Below are 15,485 nucleotides of genomic sequence, written 5' to 3' on the forward strand. Positions count from 1 at the left end.
TGTAAATGTAGATAGGCTTTTTCCATTGAGGTTAGATGAGATATAAACCAGAGGACATGGGTTAAGAGTGAAAGGGGAAAATTTTAGGGGTTGTGAATCTGGGCTCAATTTTAACATTTAAGAAGAATTTGGACAGGTACATGGATTGGAGAGGTATGAAGCGTTATGGACTGGTTGCCGGTCAGTGGGATGTGGCAAAGAAAAGTTTGGTACAGACTAGAAGGGCCGAAGCAGCCTGTTTCTGTGCTGAAGTGTGATACGAAAATCAAGCTAGTTGATTATTGCCCCATCCACGACCTTGCATGTTTGGTGTCCACCAACAAAATGCAATGCAGCAAGTTTCCATTTAATTCTACTGTTGAGGAGGGTGGCAGAAGCATGGAAACACCACTGTTTCCATCTTTATAATTGCTGGGTCAAACTCTTACTTATTTAGAAATACCATGGAAGCAGGACCCATGATTCGGAGCCGAACAGGAGTGTGGGTATGACAACGGCTCTGTATGGTTTTTCAGTTGGTTGCTTTTCCAGACTCTGTGTAGTCTTCCAAAGGCGCTATTTGCCTTGGCGAGTATGTTGTCTATCTCGTTGTCGATCCTTGCATCCGATGAAATGGTGCAGCCGAGATAGGTAAACTGGTTGACCGTTTTGAGTTTTGTGTGCCCGATGGAGATGTGGGGGGGCTGGTAGTCATGGTGGGGAGCTGGCTGATGGAGGACCTCAGTTTTCTTCAGGCTGACTTCCAGGCCAAACATTTTGGCAGTTTCCGCAAAACAGGTCGTCAAGCGCTGAAGAGCTGGCTCTGAATGGGCAACTAAAGCGGCATCGTCTCCGCTCCATCCTCAACATTCATTGGAGCGACTTCATCTCCAACATCGAAGTACTCGAGATGGCAGAGGCCGACAGCATCGAATCCACGCTGCTGAAGATCAAACTGCGCTGGGTAGGTCACGTCTCCAGAATGGAGGACCATCGCCTTCCCAAGATCGTGTTCTATGGCGAGCTCTCCACTGGCCACCGAGACAGAGGTGCACCAAAGAAGAGGTAAAAGGACTGCCTAAAGAAAGCTCTTGGTGCCTGCCACATTGACCACCGCCAGTGGGCTGATATCGCCTCAAACCGTGCATCTTGGCGCCTCACAGTTTGGTGGGCAGCAACCTCCTTTGAAGAAGACCGCAGAGTCCACCTCACTGTCAAAAGACAAAGGAGGAAAAACCCAACACCCAACCCCAACCAACCAATTTTCCCTTGCAACCACTGCAACCGTGTCTGCCTGTCCCTCATCGGACTTGTCAGCCACAAACGAGACTGCAGCTGACGTGGACTTTACCCCTCCATAAATCTTCGTCCGCGAAGCCAAGCCAAAGAAAATAAAACATGCATACCATAACATACAATCTTAAGATTTTTATTTTCTGCGGGCCAAGCAAAATTTCAATGTTATTGGTAGTGCAAAAAAATCGTACTCAAGAAAAGATACATATGCAAAAGAGAGAAATTTAAACAGCGAAAGAAATGTAAGGAAATTGTGCAATACAGGAATAAAATATTTGGTAATAAATAATGTGTACAGTAAGAGACGTTAAATGAGTCTGCGTTTGTTGTTTAGGAGTCTAATTGTGGAGGGGTAACAACTGTTCCTGAACCTGGTGGTATGAGTTTTGTGGCACCTGAACCTCTTTCCAGATGGCAGCAGCGAGAACAGAGAATGTCCTGGATGGTGTGGATCCTAAATGATTGGTGCTGCTCACAGACGCCACCATTCCATGTAGATTATCTATATTGGCGGGAAGAGTTTTGCCTGTGATGTACTAGTACTGGACTGCGTCCACTACCTTTGGCAGGGCTTTCCACTCTTAGACAATGGTACCCTAATACCAGGCCATGATGCAGCTGGTCAGCTCGGTAGTAAAAAGCTAATAGTGAGCATGTATCTACCAGATTGCCATATAAACCCACAATTCATAAATGCCTTTTTACAAAATCTGTCATTCTGTATTACGTATGACATGATGTGTGCTTAGCACATCGCTGCCCTCTGAAACCATTTGCTGAATCTCTCACTCTTCCCAAGATGAGGTCTTCCAGTCCAGATCATCTGAAATGTCTGCCTTCTTCCACAAACATGGCTTCTCCTCTACCACCATCAACTCAGCCCTCACCCACATCTCCATTTCCTACTCATCTGCCCTGGCCCCCAGTTGCAACAAACACAGAATTCCCCTTATCCTCACCTATCACCCCACAAGCCTCTGCATTCAATACATGATCCTCTGGAATTTACAGCACTTACAACAGGATCCCACTACCACACACATCTTCCCCTCTCCTCCCCTCTCTGCCTTCCATAGGGACCAATCCCTCCATGACTCCCTCATGAACTCATCTCTCCCCACCAATTACCCTGCCCCCCCCCCGCCCCCGGCACCTTCCCCTATGGCAGCAGGAAGTGCCACACCTTGTCCCTCATTATAGTCCAGGGCCTCAAAACAGGCCTCAGGCCTTTCAAATGAAGCAACAGTTCATTTCTGTATCTGCAGGATCGATTTATTGCATCCAGTGCTCCCTTTGTGGCCTTCTCTAGGTTGGAGAGAGTGAATGCAGATTGGGAGATCACTTAGCTGAGCACCTTTGCTCCATCTTTTAGTAGCCTATCATTTTAATTCTGTGCCACACTCCCATACTCACATGTCTGTCCATGGCCTTATGTACTATTCTGTAAATTGGAGGAACAACACCTGACTTTCCATCTGGGTGCTCTCATTAACATTTCTTTTGCTAACCTGCTCTCCCCTCCTCTTCCCTTTCCCCCCCCCCCCTTTCTCTTCCCCTTCCAGTTCTTTTCTTCCCCTCCCCTCTCTATTCACGTAGCCATCCCTCTTCCCCTTGCTCGATTCTGTCCCCTCCCTCCCTTCTCCACATATCATCTCCAGCCTTGCGACCACCCCATTCCCCCTACTCTTTTGCTCGGATGCCTGCTGACATTTTTCCATACCTTAATGAAGGGCTCAAGCTCAAAACATTGGTTATATATCTTTGCTGTATAAAGGACACGGTTTGTCCTACTGAGTTTCTCCAGCATTGTGTTTTTACTTTAACGACGGTGTCTTCAGATTTTCGTGTTTTACTGTTGAATCTCTCCATTTGATGGCTATTGTGACCAATAAATCTTGGCCATGTTTTGACGCCCACATTCTGAGAGAAGGCATTCTTGCAGCTAATGGTACATTTCATGATCAATTGTTTTAAGTACTTGCATGTTTATTAATTGCCAAAAATGATCTTGGATTTGTTATTTGACTTGTTTTCATGGAGTATCAAGGTAGTTTTTGCCATCTGAACAATGAATGCACTCTTAAAATAATTAAAAAAAAATTTATGTTTAAAATGATATTTTGTTGTTTTTGTTCTGCTTTGTTTCCTTAGATTCAACCAGTATATAGTGTCCCTAGCACATCACGTCATCGCCATGTGGTTCATTCGATGTCGACTTGTGTTCAGGAAAGACTTTGTGCGATACATTACAAAAGTAAGTTTCTTATTTCTAGGTTGGTTGTTTCCCTTTCTCCTGAAAGATGTGCTTTGTGAAAGTTGCAAACATGTAATTCAGTACATTCACATGTCACTGTTCACATTGGAAGGCATACGTTGAAAATCCAAAAATTGAAGATGTTGAAACTTTTAAATGGAAGCAGGAAGTTGTGGAAATACTCAGCAGGTAGCTCTGCATATGTGGAGAGAGAAACGGTTTAACATTAGCTCTATTTCTCTTCCTGACCTAAGCATTTCCAGCATTTTCTATTTATAGAATATGTATATTGCTTCACTTGGATATACATTATCAACAAGAGATCAATTCTGCATATCTTGTTTCACATGCATTCAATGAGCGACAAGACCAATAAGGTTTCTACAAGAGTCCTGGAGTCCACTAGCCCTAAACAGTGCCCTTTCCCCTTAGTCTTTGTAGTAACTGTGCTAAGGTTCATCACATCTCTTGGAATGTAGTGTTAGACTTTGAAACACACCAGTCTGCAACCTTCATTTGCAGACAACTTGCTCTGGATATAACCACATCACATGTCCACCACCTCAGTGCTACTTGATTCATTTTGATGCGAAAGTATTTAAACTTTTATTTCTGCCAATGTGTATAGAAAATTGAACTTTTGTATGAACATGTGAATTGGGAGTAGGCCATTTGACTCCTTAAGGCTGCCCTGCCTTCAATAACATCACAACAGGTTGTATCCTCAATAGCCTTTCACCTTTCTGCTTATCTATAACCTAGCTCAGCCTTTAAAATATACAAAGTTTCTGCTTTGAGGAAAAGTTTTCAAATTATTTATAGATGTTTGTTTTAATTAAAATATCTCGTGCAAGTAGAATGGAATAATTAAAATAGAATTATGAACTGCACAAACACTACAGGGTCTCATAAATCAATAGTGAAGCAATTCTGTTCAATCGTTCTGTTGGTGAGGCTAGTGATAAAGTGTCTCCTGAGCTCCAAACTCCTGTTGTCCTGAACTTGGTTCTTGCTTAAAACCTCTATTTTTGAAAAGAAAAAATGTCACAGGTTTAGAAAATTTTAATCTGCTCGTGCCACTGTATAATCAGGATTTGAACATCATTTTCTGCATGTTAATATTTTTGTTCTTTTTAAAATTATAAAATAAACAAGGGTCTCCGATCGAATGCGTTGCTACCATTTGAGGATACACACGAACCCAGCAGCTTTCGAGCTCGTAGTACGAGTTTAAACGATAGACCTTTCAAAAGGTAAGCTAACCTCTATTCCAGGGAGCATACTTGTAGTACGATTTGCTATCCAGAAAGAAGCTCATGTGTAAACTATAGAGCAAAGTTGACGGAAATTTGGATCTTATATCTTTGTTTTTTTTAAAATAATTTTTAATTTTTCACACTATGAACCATATCAACCAAAATATGTACAAACGTTTCTCATTAAATTTACAGAGTGGTCTTTTCTCCCTCCCTCCCCTCTACCCACCCCCCCTCCAAAACCCATAAATATTCAACATCTACAATACAATAAAACCATAAAACAATGTTTTCACACAAAGGAAAATAAACAAGAAAAATGCGTCATCTATTTATTACACACTGAATCTAGTCGTTTTGTCTTATAATTTTCATTCTCATTTTAGGGATGGAGGTCGTAGGCAAGCTCTCTCTGACATGTTCCATGTATGGTTCCCAAATTTGCTCAAACATTGTGACTTTATTTTTTAAATTGTATGTTATTTTTTCCAATGGAATACATTTATTCATTTTCATTTCCTGCATTGATTTAACAATAAATTTGGCTACTTTATTCTTTTTACTTGTCTTTTGTCCAGTTTTATCTAACATTGGGTCCAAATTAAGGTTAAAATCCCCTCCTATCAATATATTTCCTTGTGCATCTGCAATCTTCAAAAAAAAAAATCCTGCATAAACTTTTGATCCTCCTCGTTAGGCGCATATATATTGAGCAAATTCCAAAATTCTGAGTATATCTGACACTTTATCATTGCATACCTCCCTGCCGGATCTATTATTTCCTCCTCTATTTTGATTGGTACATTTTTGTTAACTAGTATGGCGACACCTCTAGCTTTTGAATTATAGGATGCTGCCATTACGTGTCCTACCCAGTCTCTCTTTAGTTTATGTTCCACTTCATTTAGATGCGTTTCTTGCACAAATGCTATATCTATTTTATCCTTCTTCAATAAATTTAGTTGCCTCTTCCTTTTAATTTGGTTATGTATTCCATTAATGTTTATAGTCAAATAGTTCAACATGGCCATCTTATATCTTGCATACACCTCTTTTTCACTTCTTCGCCACCTCCATCCCCCTTTTCCCCATTTTAATTTCTTAGTTTTCTCTTATTACACTTAATGTACGACAACACATTTAAGACATAAAGTACCCCTGCAGTTCCCAATTCCACTTATACCTTAGCCCCAAACGTTCCCCCCTCTCTGAGTTGCCCCATATCCCTTGCCGGGCAACCACAACTCCCCTTTTCATTTGGGTTACGATCTTGTTCGCAGTGTCAACTGATTTTGCAGTGATGGTTATTCCCCCTCTACCCAGCCCTCTCCATATAACCATATAACCATTTACGGAGCGGAAACAGGCCATGTTGGCCTTTTGAGTCCGCACCGGTTCACTGATTTTGTGCGCTTAACAGTATATCATGGAATAAAAAACTTTTATGAAAGTACAAATATTATACCATACAAAATACATTTCAATTTTATGCTGAAATATGCTCTCTTTAAGGTTATATCTAATTAATAAGCTGATAGATTTATTCAAAGCTTAATCATTATTCCAATCTACTTGATAGGATCAATAGAGGACAAAATAACTTGCATCAACATAAAATAATTCAGTGCATAAACACTTTAAATCTTACTGTTTTTCTGAAGTGAAATTCTTTTATAGAAAAACTAATTCTTCATTTGTGTGAAGTTATTCTCACTTTCAGCGTTAATAAATGAACTGATATACTTCTTGATTTTGGATCTTTCCCGAGACTCCATTTTGGCGTCGGATTATCTGGCTTCACTCCTTCCACCTTCAGACAGACAGTGCCTAAAAAGAATGTCAGCTAGAAGGTGGTCACTGGAGGCTGAAGAATGGTTGCAGGACTTCCTCGATTCAGCAAATTGGGCAGTGTTAAAGGACTCAGCTGAGGATCTCAATGATAGAAAACACTTTTTTTTAAAAAACACATATAACAAAGCTCTTTTTATCCCCCCCTTATTCCCTTCCTTCCCTTCTCTTTTCCCTCTTTAGTTCTTTACATATACATTGTTTTTACATCTTTATATATACTTTATCGCCGTTCTTCATTCTTGTTACATCTCTTCATCTCTTCTCCTGTCCTGCAAATGTTCTGCAAATTCTTGCGCTTTCTCTGGAGCTGAAAACAGTCTGTTTGCTCCCCGGGGATAAATATTTTAAGCACTGCTGGATGTCTTAATATGAATTTGTAACCTTTTTTCCATAAAGTTGATTTCGCTGTATTAAATTCCTTCCTCCTCTTTGAGTTCAAAACTTGTGTCCGGGTATAAAAAAAAATATTTTTTGACCCTTGTATTCCAATAGTTTATTATCTCTAACTTTATTCCTTGCCCATTCCAGTATATTTTCTCTTGTCGTGTATCTCAAAAATTTTACTAAGATGGATCTTGGTTTTTGATGTGTCTGCGGTTTCGGAGCTAATGCTCTGTGTGCCCTTTCTATTTCCATTCCTTCCTGCATTTCTGACATTCCCAGGACCTTCGGGATCCATCCTTTTATAAATTCCTTCATGTCTGTACCTTCTTCATCCTCCTTCAGGCCCACTATTTTTATGTTGTTTCGCCTACTATAATTTTCCAACATATCAATTTTCTGAGATAACAACTCTTGTGTCTCTTTAATTTTTTTGTCACTTTCTTCCAATTTTTCTCTTAAGTCGTTTACTTCCATTTCTACAGCCGTTTCCTGCTCTTCCACACTCTCTACTCTTTTCCCTATTTCTGTCATGACCAGTTCTAACCTTTGCATTTTATTTTCTGTTCTTTTCATTTTCCTTTTAATTGCATTAAACTTTAATGATAACCATTCTTTTAATGATCTCATTTGTTCCTCAAATATATCAATATTCTGTTCCTCAGTTTTACCTTTTTGTCCATCAGTTTTACCTTCTATTTCTCTGTGAAGATCTTCTTCCTCTTCTGTGTCTGTACCTGTGTTTGTGTCTTCTTCTCTTCTTTGTGTCTGTAGAGCTCGTCGAAAGAACCAAAGACTTGTTGATCCAAACCAAGGCTTTTATTAGCAAAAGACCGGAGCTCTTCACAGGTGGCCGACCAGTCCGGAATGATCCGACCTGGCTAGGGACACAACCCTTTAAGGCCCAAACAATAGGTGTGGCTTAGCTCTCAGCCAATCGCTGTAAGCACAGTCTAGATACAGTAACTATATACACTATGTACATTGGTGATAGATCTGTACTATCACAGTGTCTCTTCTGTTTTTCCTGATGAGCTGCTTGTATCTCTTTGTCGGACCTTTTCTTGCTGGGCCTCTTGTTACAGGTCCTCCCCTCCTGTGCTGCTCGTCTGTTGTTCCTTGCCCTCCAGCTGAGAGCCCTGGTGTTGGGCATCCCTCAGTTGCTCGCTCTGTGACAGCTTGCTCCTCTGCTGAGCCCCCCCTCCCGCTGGTGTCCTCTTTCTCCTCTGCGCACTGCGCACGCGTGACTCCTCACGCATGCGCAGTTGCGCACTCTTATTTGGCTGCGAGAGCCATTTTTGTAGTGCACCGGCTGGTGGGTCGCGACTCCGCAGAGCAGGTACTGACCTCGAGGGTCGGGCGCTCCTTGTCACCACAGCGTCCTGTTCCTTCCTGCAGGCAAGGCCTTCTTTCTTCTCTGGTGACCTTTTTCCAGCTGTTCTTACTTTCTCCTTCTTGGAAGCCATCTTCTTTCTCTTCTCTGTATCTTTATCTTCTATTTCATGTTCTCTATTTCTGTTATGCTTTGCGTTTTCCTGACTTTTTTTTCTATTTTCCTGGAGAGGGCTGGTTTTCCCGACCGGCCACTACTCCATCATGTGACTCCTCTGTATCTTTGTTTTTAGGTCTGATAATTTCTATTATAGGTGCTTTAGCAGATCCATATATAATGACTATCCAATTTTTAAAATGTTCCTAGAGGATCCCATTCTAGCTTTTAAACATTTGGAAATTCAAATTGCTGTAAGAACACTCTAGTTTTGCTGCCTTTGGTTTGTACGATGCAAGTGGAAGATGTGAAGTCAGTTTGCCCTTTGCAAAGAGCATCTGCACAACAAGTGTTAACTTTCCTTTCCCTGGTACAGATGTTTGTGGGGAGTCCTTGGATACTCATTTACAGTTACACCGCAGATGTAGTGCAGTGAACTGCAGTGTTAGGCATGACTGATGGGACCTTCGCTGGGTTCCTTTGGAACAGGGATTTAATCTCTTTGAATAATGTTTCACAAGCATTTCATGAGTGACAAGTACAGTAAGGTTTCTACAAGGGATCTGGAGGGCAGTGGCACATGGGCCCCTAAACCCTAATCTTTCCCCATAGTCGTTGAAGGGATTTCACGGTCTTCTCTTAACACACACAGTTGTGGTTCCAGAGTGATCGTAGCATGGAGGGCATACCAGTGGGAAAGTGCAAAAAGCAGACAGCAGAATAGTCTCATTTTATGATTTGTGTGCATGCTCGAATTGGCTTCAGATTTTCAGAGACAAATGCCAAACAATTAAAAGCACCTGCCTGCTGCTCATCTTTCCTGATTGTATTCTTCCATCATAGCATCTCACTTTGTCGGTCTCTATGCATTTCCCTTGAATCAAAATTTGTGCTTTTGCTTTATTTCCCAGCTTGGTATAAATTGTAGAGTTGCACTGTATCTATTTATTTTGGTGCTCAAGTGTATAGATGTTTAAGGTTGGAATATCTGCATCTTAAAAGTGAAGAACATTTTAAACCGTAAATTGATTCAGATTTGCATTAGCCCTGAATTTTTTTCATTTGATTGTTGCATTGAATTGCGTAATTAGATTTTCGTTGAATGTTAGATTATTATTAATACAAATTCCCATCTGCCATATCTCCCTGTGCCAGCGAGTCTGATTGACATAAAATGAAGGGCTCTTGATGCTCTGGTATGAAAATATGCCCTCCTTTTCTAATTAGCTCGTTGGTTTGTGTCGTATAAGGATTTTAAAAATGTAATTTGGAAAATGTAACCATTACTAAAGTAGAGAAGGCACTTTGATGCAAAATACATTATGGCATCACAGCTAGTTCCCCCCCCTCTCCCCCCCCACCCAACACAACTTAAAAACCAGAGTTCCATAAATTTTGTGGAGTATTCGCTATTTTCATTGATCTCCTTTAAAGCAATTCAACAATTGATGGCTTGAAATGAGGCAAATGATTATAATTTAAGCTTGTGTTAATTTATGATCGGTGTGTTTCATTTTCTAAAGCCCCTCCAGAATTATCAACTCGCTCTAAAGTAGCTTGCATTGAAACTTCAGAAAATGATCAAAATCTGAAATGTCATTCCAACCTTAATTGCTTGTATTGTTGCTTTTTCTGCCAATTATCACTAAATGTAGCAGGAGTTTTAGAGGTTTGTGTTTTGTAGCATATAAGCTGTTTGATCTAATTTGCTATTTTGTCATCTTCCAGATTTTGTTTAATGCTGTGAGTTTTTCTTTCCCCCCCCCCCTCCTCCTCTCCCCCCCACCTTATTCTTCTGTGCTGGTGCTTGTTCCTTTCCACCTCACTTACCTGGGAACCCTTCCCCTGTCCTGTGACCTGATCATCTACTCCCAAATGGTGTCTGTCCCACCTGCGGTGTCTTTGTGTTGGTGCTGGCAGCTTGCGAGCTGCCAAGCCCCAAAAGCCAGGCTTGAATAGTCCCCAAATTAAAGATATGAAAGACCTCTCGGCAGTCGAGGCCTTCCGGTCCCGCAGCATCAGTGTTTCAGAACATGCAGTTCGAAGGTAGAGGCATTGCCCACAGAGTTCGTTTTGGGGTCTCTGCATGCTGGGAGGCTTGCATGTACTTGTTTTAGATTTTTAAAATAAAATGACCGCCATTTTCCATAGGTTATTGGTATTGATATTGTATTCAAGAATCTAAATATATCAGTCAGTGGTTGTCAATCAAGAATTCAGCTTTCCAACTCTTAGAGAGGTGTCTGCAATCCAAATTTATTCTGTTTTTTTTGCTGATAGAGATGCGTTGAATATCCAAAAATCGTTCTGTGATATTAAGGAGAGAATTGCACTTCTGGGATGTACCTAAGTGCCATCATAATTGTGTTGTAGGGAAAATGGCGAAACATATTTGTACAAAGGGGTTACTGGGAGATTAAAGTGTACGTTATCTGTTTATTCATCAAGATGTCTTCAGACAAATATTCTCCTTTTTACTGGGATGTTATTTTCAAAGGCTAAAAGCTGCAGATGCTGCACACCTGAAATAAAAATCAAGAAAATTGTTGGTGACACTCAGGATACCAGGCAGCTTCTATGGGGAGAGTAGATTAATATGATGTTGATGATCTTCCATCAGGACAGCTGTATTTGCAGTCCCTTTGGCTGTTGTGCAGTACTACCCTTTGAGGGTTGTACTCAATGCACTCAGTGAATTCCCCTTGTTCAAGCTTATTATCATCTGACTAAACATGTACAACCAGACGTAACAGTGTTTGTCTTGACCATACACACACAACGCACAGCACATAATAATCACATATATACATAAAGATAGAATTTTAAATAAATATTTTGGGACGATATACTATTTTTACCAAAACTTCGGCATAACAAAGAACTTGAAATGCCCAAATCCTTGTGCTAAAACATCACCTGGGGATTAAAAATGAACTATAATGGCGATTCACCCAACTGGTAGATGTTGCAATGGTTGATTATGTACTTCAAAGGGGTTTCCCTTTCTCCCCACCTCTGTTTTAAATGACGGGGCCTTTATTTGATAGCTGTGTCCCCTTGTAGCGCTCCGCTGATAGCTACATTGACACTGTCCACTAGCTGCCTTAGGATCTTGAATGGTTAAATAGACCACCTCTCAATCTTGACTCCAAGGAATAAAAGCTTAAATTACCTAACTTTTTAAAGACTACATTCTCATCCCAGGAATTCGCTCTGGTGTATCTCTTGACCTGCCTCCAGTACTACTAGTGAGGATTGAAAACTCTCTGCAGTATTCCAAGTGTAATGAAGTCTCCCTATTCATTAACTCTGACCCTTTTGCCATAAATGCCAACAGGCAATTTGCTGCTTTAAGAACTGGAAGCAGGAGTAGGCCGTTCAATCTACTCTGCCATTCAATGAGATCATGGCTGATCTGATGATCTCCACCTCCTTCCCTTTTCTCCCATATTCCATAATTCCTGTATGCAGTAAAAATCTTGTCTTAAAAATATTTACTGAGGTAGCCTCCACTGCTTCAAAGGTCAGCGAATTCCACAGATTCAACACCCTCTGGGAAAAGCAGTTCCTCCTCATCTCCGTCCTAAATTTACTACCTTGAATCTTGAGGCTATATTCTTTAGTTATGCTCTCCCCCACCAATGGAAACAACTTACCTACCTCTATCTTAACTATGCCTTTCATAATTTTATACATTTCAAAAAGCTCCCCTATCATTCTTCTAAATTCTAGTGAGTATGGACTCAGATAACTCAATCCCTCCTCATTGGCTTACCCCCTCATATCTGGAATTAACCTGGTGAACCTCCACTGCACCATTGCATCCTTCTCAAGTAAGGAGACCAGAACTGTATACAGTTCTCCAGATGCTGTCTTACCTGTACCTTGTACAGTTGCAGCATAATCTCCCTGATCCTAAATTCTCCCTCTAGCAATGAAGGCCAACATTCCACTTGCCACTTTAACAGGCTGTTGTACCTGCAAACCAACATTTTGGAATTCACGAACAAGCATTCCCACGTCCCTCTGTGAAGCAGCATGCTGCAGTTTAAATTATAATCTGATCTTCAACTTTTCCTTTCAAAGTGGATAGCCTCTCATTTACCAACATTGCACTCCATTTGCCAGACCCTTGCCCACACACTTGACCAATCTATATCTTCCTGCAGTTATTTTAACTGTCAAGTATCTAAATAATTTATTTTAAAAAACCTGAAAGTCTGAGAAAAGCTATGTTGCTAAAAACCTTTTTGGATTGCTTGCGTCCTTTAGGGCAGGAAATGTGCCATTTTTACCTGATCTGGACAATGTGTGATTCTGGAACCATGGCAGAGAATGGTTGAAGGACAATAACATTTCCAGTGATTTCAAATTGATTGTCATGTACTGAGTGATTGGGGTGAGAGTTTGTTTTACCACCATGTTATTTTTAAGGAATATAATGGGTCAGCACATCATCGAAGGCCAAAGGGCCTCGACTGTGCTCTAGTGTTTCCTATGTTCAGACCAGCAGTAAAACACAATACAGAGTTACCGGGAGATCAGTTGGAACAGAGCAAAAACAACATTAACATGTTTCTGAAGTCCCCAACCTGAGAGCACATTGCATTTTTTTAATGATCTGGAATATTCAATAAAAACTGAAACCTGTGAAGCTTTGATTTCCTTTTTTGTCTTTGGTCTCATTTTAAAATCGTCCCTCAAAACTGTGAAACATGATGTTTAAAAAAAAACCCGAATAAATATTGACTGTTCGTGCATCTCATGAAGGACAACCACTGACCAGAGATCTGAATACAGTAAAGTCCTGATATTCCAAAGTTGTTTCTTACTCTTAAAGATCTAATGCTTTAAAAAAAATAATTGCACCTGAACTTTCAAGTTTAGATGATGCTGTACTTGTCGATCTGCTGTAAATTGCAATTAACCCTGGGCTGGCTGCCCAGTGTGATAATGCATCAAGCTGCTTGTTAAACCTGAGCTTTCAAACATGGCATTCATTCAGCCAATGTGAATGGTAAAATTTGCACATTTTAATGAGGCTTAATTGTGATTCCTTGTAATTAGCCATTAATAACTGTTTATCTCAGTAGCAGAACACAGTTTACATAAGAAATATATCATTTAGAAATGTCCAAACTTGACTTGGTCTGTCTATTTGACAGCATTATTGGAAGGTGGGGATATGTTTCTTGAAATCACATTCCGAGTTGATCTATTTTTCGTTGGATCTGATTCTGAAACAAAAAGCCAGGGCTTTGCATTGAAAGTGTAGTTTTAGGAAGATGTGTAAGGGCTCATTCTAAATGCATGTTTGAAATAGTGCCAGAAATAAAGCATTATTGAGGGTTGGAGCAAATTGTTTTGTAGAGTTGTTATAATCTGCTGGGTTTTGACTTGTAATTTCTCATTCTAATAGAATGCAAACTTCTGTTACGAGTTCTAGTTTGGGATCAGCAAATGAGAGTTCAATGGCAGAAGCAGAAGACAGTCTGAAGACCGTGCACCTTGAACTTACCGAAACGTGTTTGGATATGATGGCTCGATATGTTTTCTCCAATTTCTCTGCCTTGCCCAAGAGGTGTGTGTTCTCTTTCATTGCATTATTTCAAAATGGCTTAATCCAAAGGATGGTACAGAATAAATGGCAAGACGGTTGTGCACACTAAATGGTAGGTTTACGGATAGATATCAATATCGATCCCTTTCAAAGTCGTGTTGTCTTTCTCTTCTCCTTGCATCCTGAAGGCTGATGAATCTCCAGGGCTTGATGGCCTGCATCCCAGGGTACTTAAGGAGGTGGCTCTAGAAATCGAGAATGCATTGGCAATAATTTTCCAGTGTTCTATAGATTCGGGATCAATTTCTGAGGATTGGAGGGTAGCTAATGTTATTGCACTTCTTAAATAAGGAGAGAGAGAGAAAGCAGGAAATAATAGACCAGTTAGCCTGACATTAGTCAGTGCTGGCGAAGATGCTGGAATCAATTATAAAAGATGAAATAGCAGCACATTTGGATAGCAGTACAGGATCGGTTTGAATCAGCATGGATTTACGAAAGAGAAATCATCCTTGACTAATCTTCTGGAAATTTTTGAGGATGTAACTATGAAAATGGGCAAGGGAGAGCCAGTGGATGTAGTGTACCTGGACTTTCAGAAAGCCTTTGTTAAGGTCCTACATAGGAGATTAGTGGGCAAAATGAGAGCACATGGTATTGCGGATAGGGTAAACTGACATGGATAGAAAATTGTTTGGTAGGCAGGAAACGGAGTAGGGATTAATGCGTCTCTTTCAGAATGGCAGGTAGTGACTAGTGGGGTATTGTAAGGCTCTGTGCTGGGATTGCAGCTTTTCACAACATATATATTAATGACTTAGATAAAAGTAACATTAGCAAATTTGCTGGGTGGCAGTGTTACATGTGAGGAGGATGTTACGAGATTTCAGGGTGACTTGGACAGGTTGGGTGAGTGGGCAGATGCATGGCAGATGCAGTTTAATGTGGACAAATGTGAGGCTATCCATTTTGGTGGCAAGAACAGGAAGGCAGATTACTACCTGAATGGTGTCAAATTAGGAAAAGGGGAAGTACCATGAGATCTAGGTGTCCATGTTCATCAGTACTGAAGGTAAACATGCAGGAACAGCAGGCAGTGAAGAAAGCTAATGGCATGTTGGCCTTCATAACAAAGGGAGTTGAGTATAGGAGCAGAGAGGTCCTTCTGCAGTTGTACTGGTATCTGGTGAGACCATACCTGGAGTATAGTGTGCAGTTTTGGTCTCCAAGTTTGAGGAAGGACTTTCTTGCTATTGAGGGAGTGCAGTGTAAGTTCACAAGGTTAATTCCCGGGATGCCGGGACTGTCATGTGTTGAAAGATTGGGGCAACTGGGCTTGCACACACTGGAAGTTAAAAGGATGAGAAGGGATCTGATTGAAATGTATATGGTTATTAAGGAATTAGAGATGCTAGAGGA

The 15,485-nt window shown here is 40.6% G+C and overlaps 1 protein-coding gene across 12 annotated transcripts in view; it reads left to right on the top strand.

Annotated features, from left to right (window-relative positions):
* Positions 1 to 15,485, top strand: part of tsc2 (TSC complex subunit 2) — a 121,339-nt gene that overhangs the window by 71,548 nt on the left and 34,306 nt on the right. For 11 of the 12 annotated variants that reach the window (XM_069906491.1, XM_069906492.1, XM_069906490.1 and 8 more), the window contains 4 exons: positions 3,427 to 3,529; positions 4,685 to 4,782; positions 10,427 to 10,552; positions 13,926 to 14,087. In XM_069906491.1, the coding sequence (XP_069762592.1) occupies positions 3,427 to 3,529; positions 4,685 to 4,782; positions 10,427 to 10,552; positions 13,926 to 14,087 (489 nt within the window). The remainder of the gene's footprint in view (positions 1 to 3,426; positions 3,530 to 4,684; positions 4,783 to 10,426; positions 10,553 to 13,925; positions 14,088 to 15,485) is intronic. The other variant, XM_069906500.1, reaches the window with a different exon arrangement.

The sequence above is a fragment of the Narcine bancroftii genome, chromosome 12 (genome assembly GCF_036971445.1).
Source record: "Narcine bancroftii isolate sNarBan1 chromosome 12, sNarBan1.hap1, whole genome shotgun sequence".
NCBI classification, from domain to species: Eukaryota; Metazoa; Chordata; class Chondrichthyes; order Torpediniformes; family Narcinidae; genus Narcine; species Narcine bancroftii.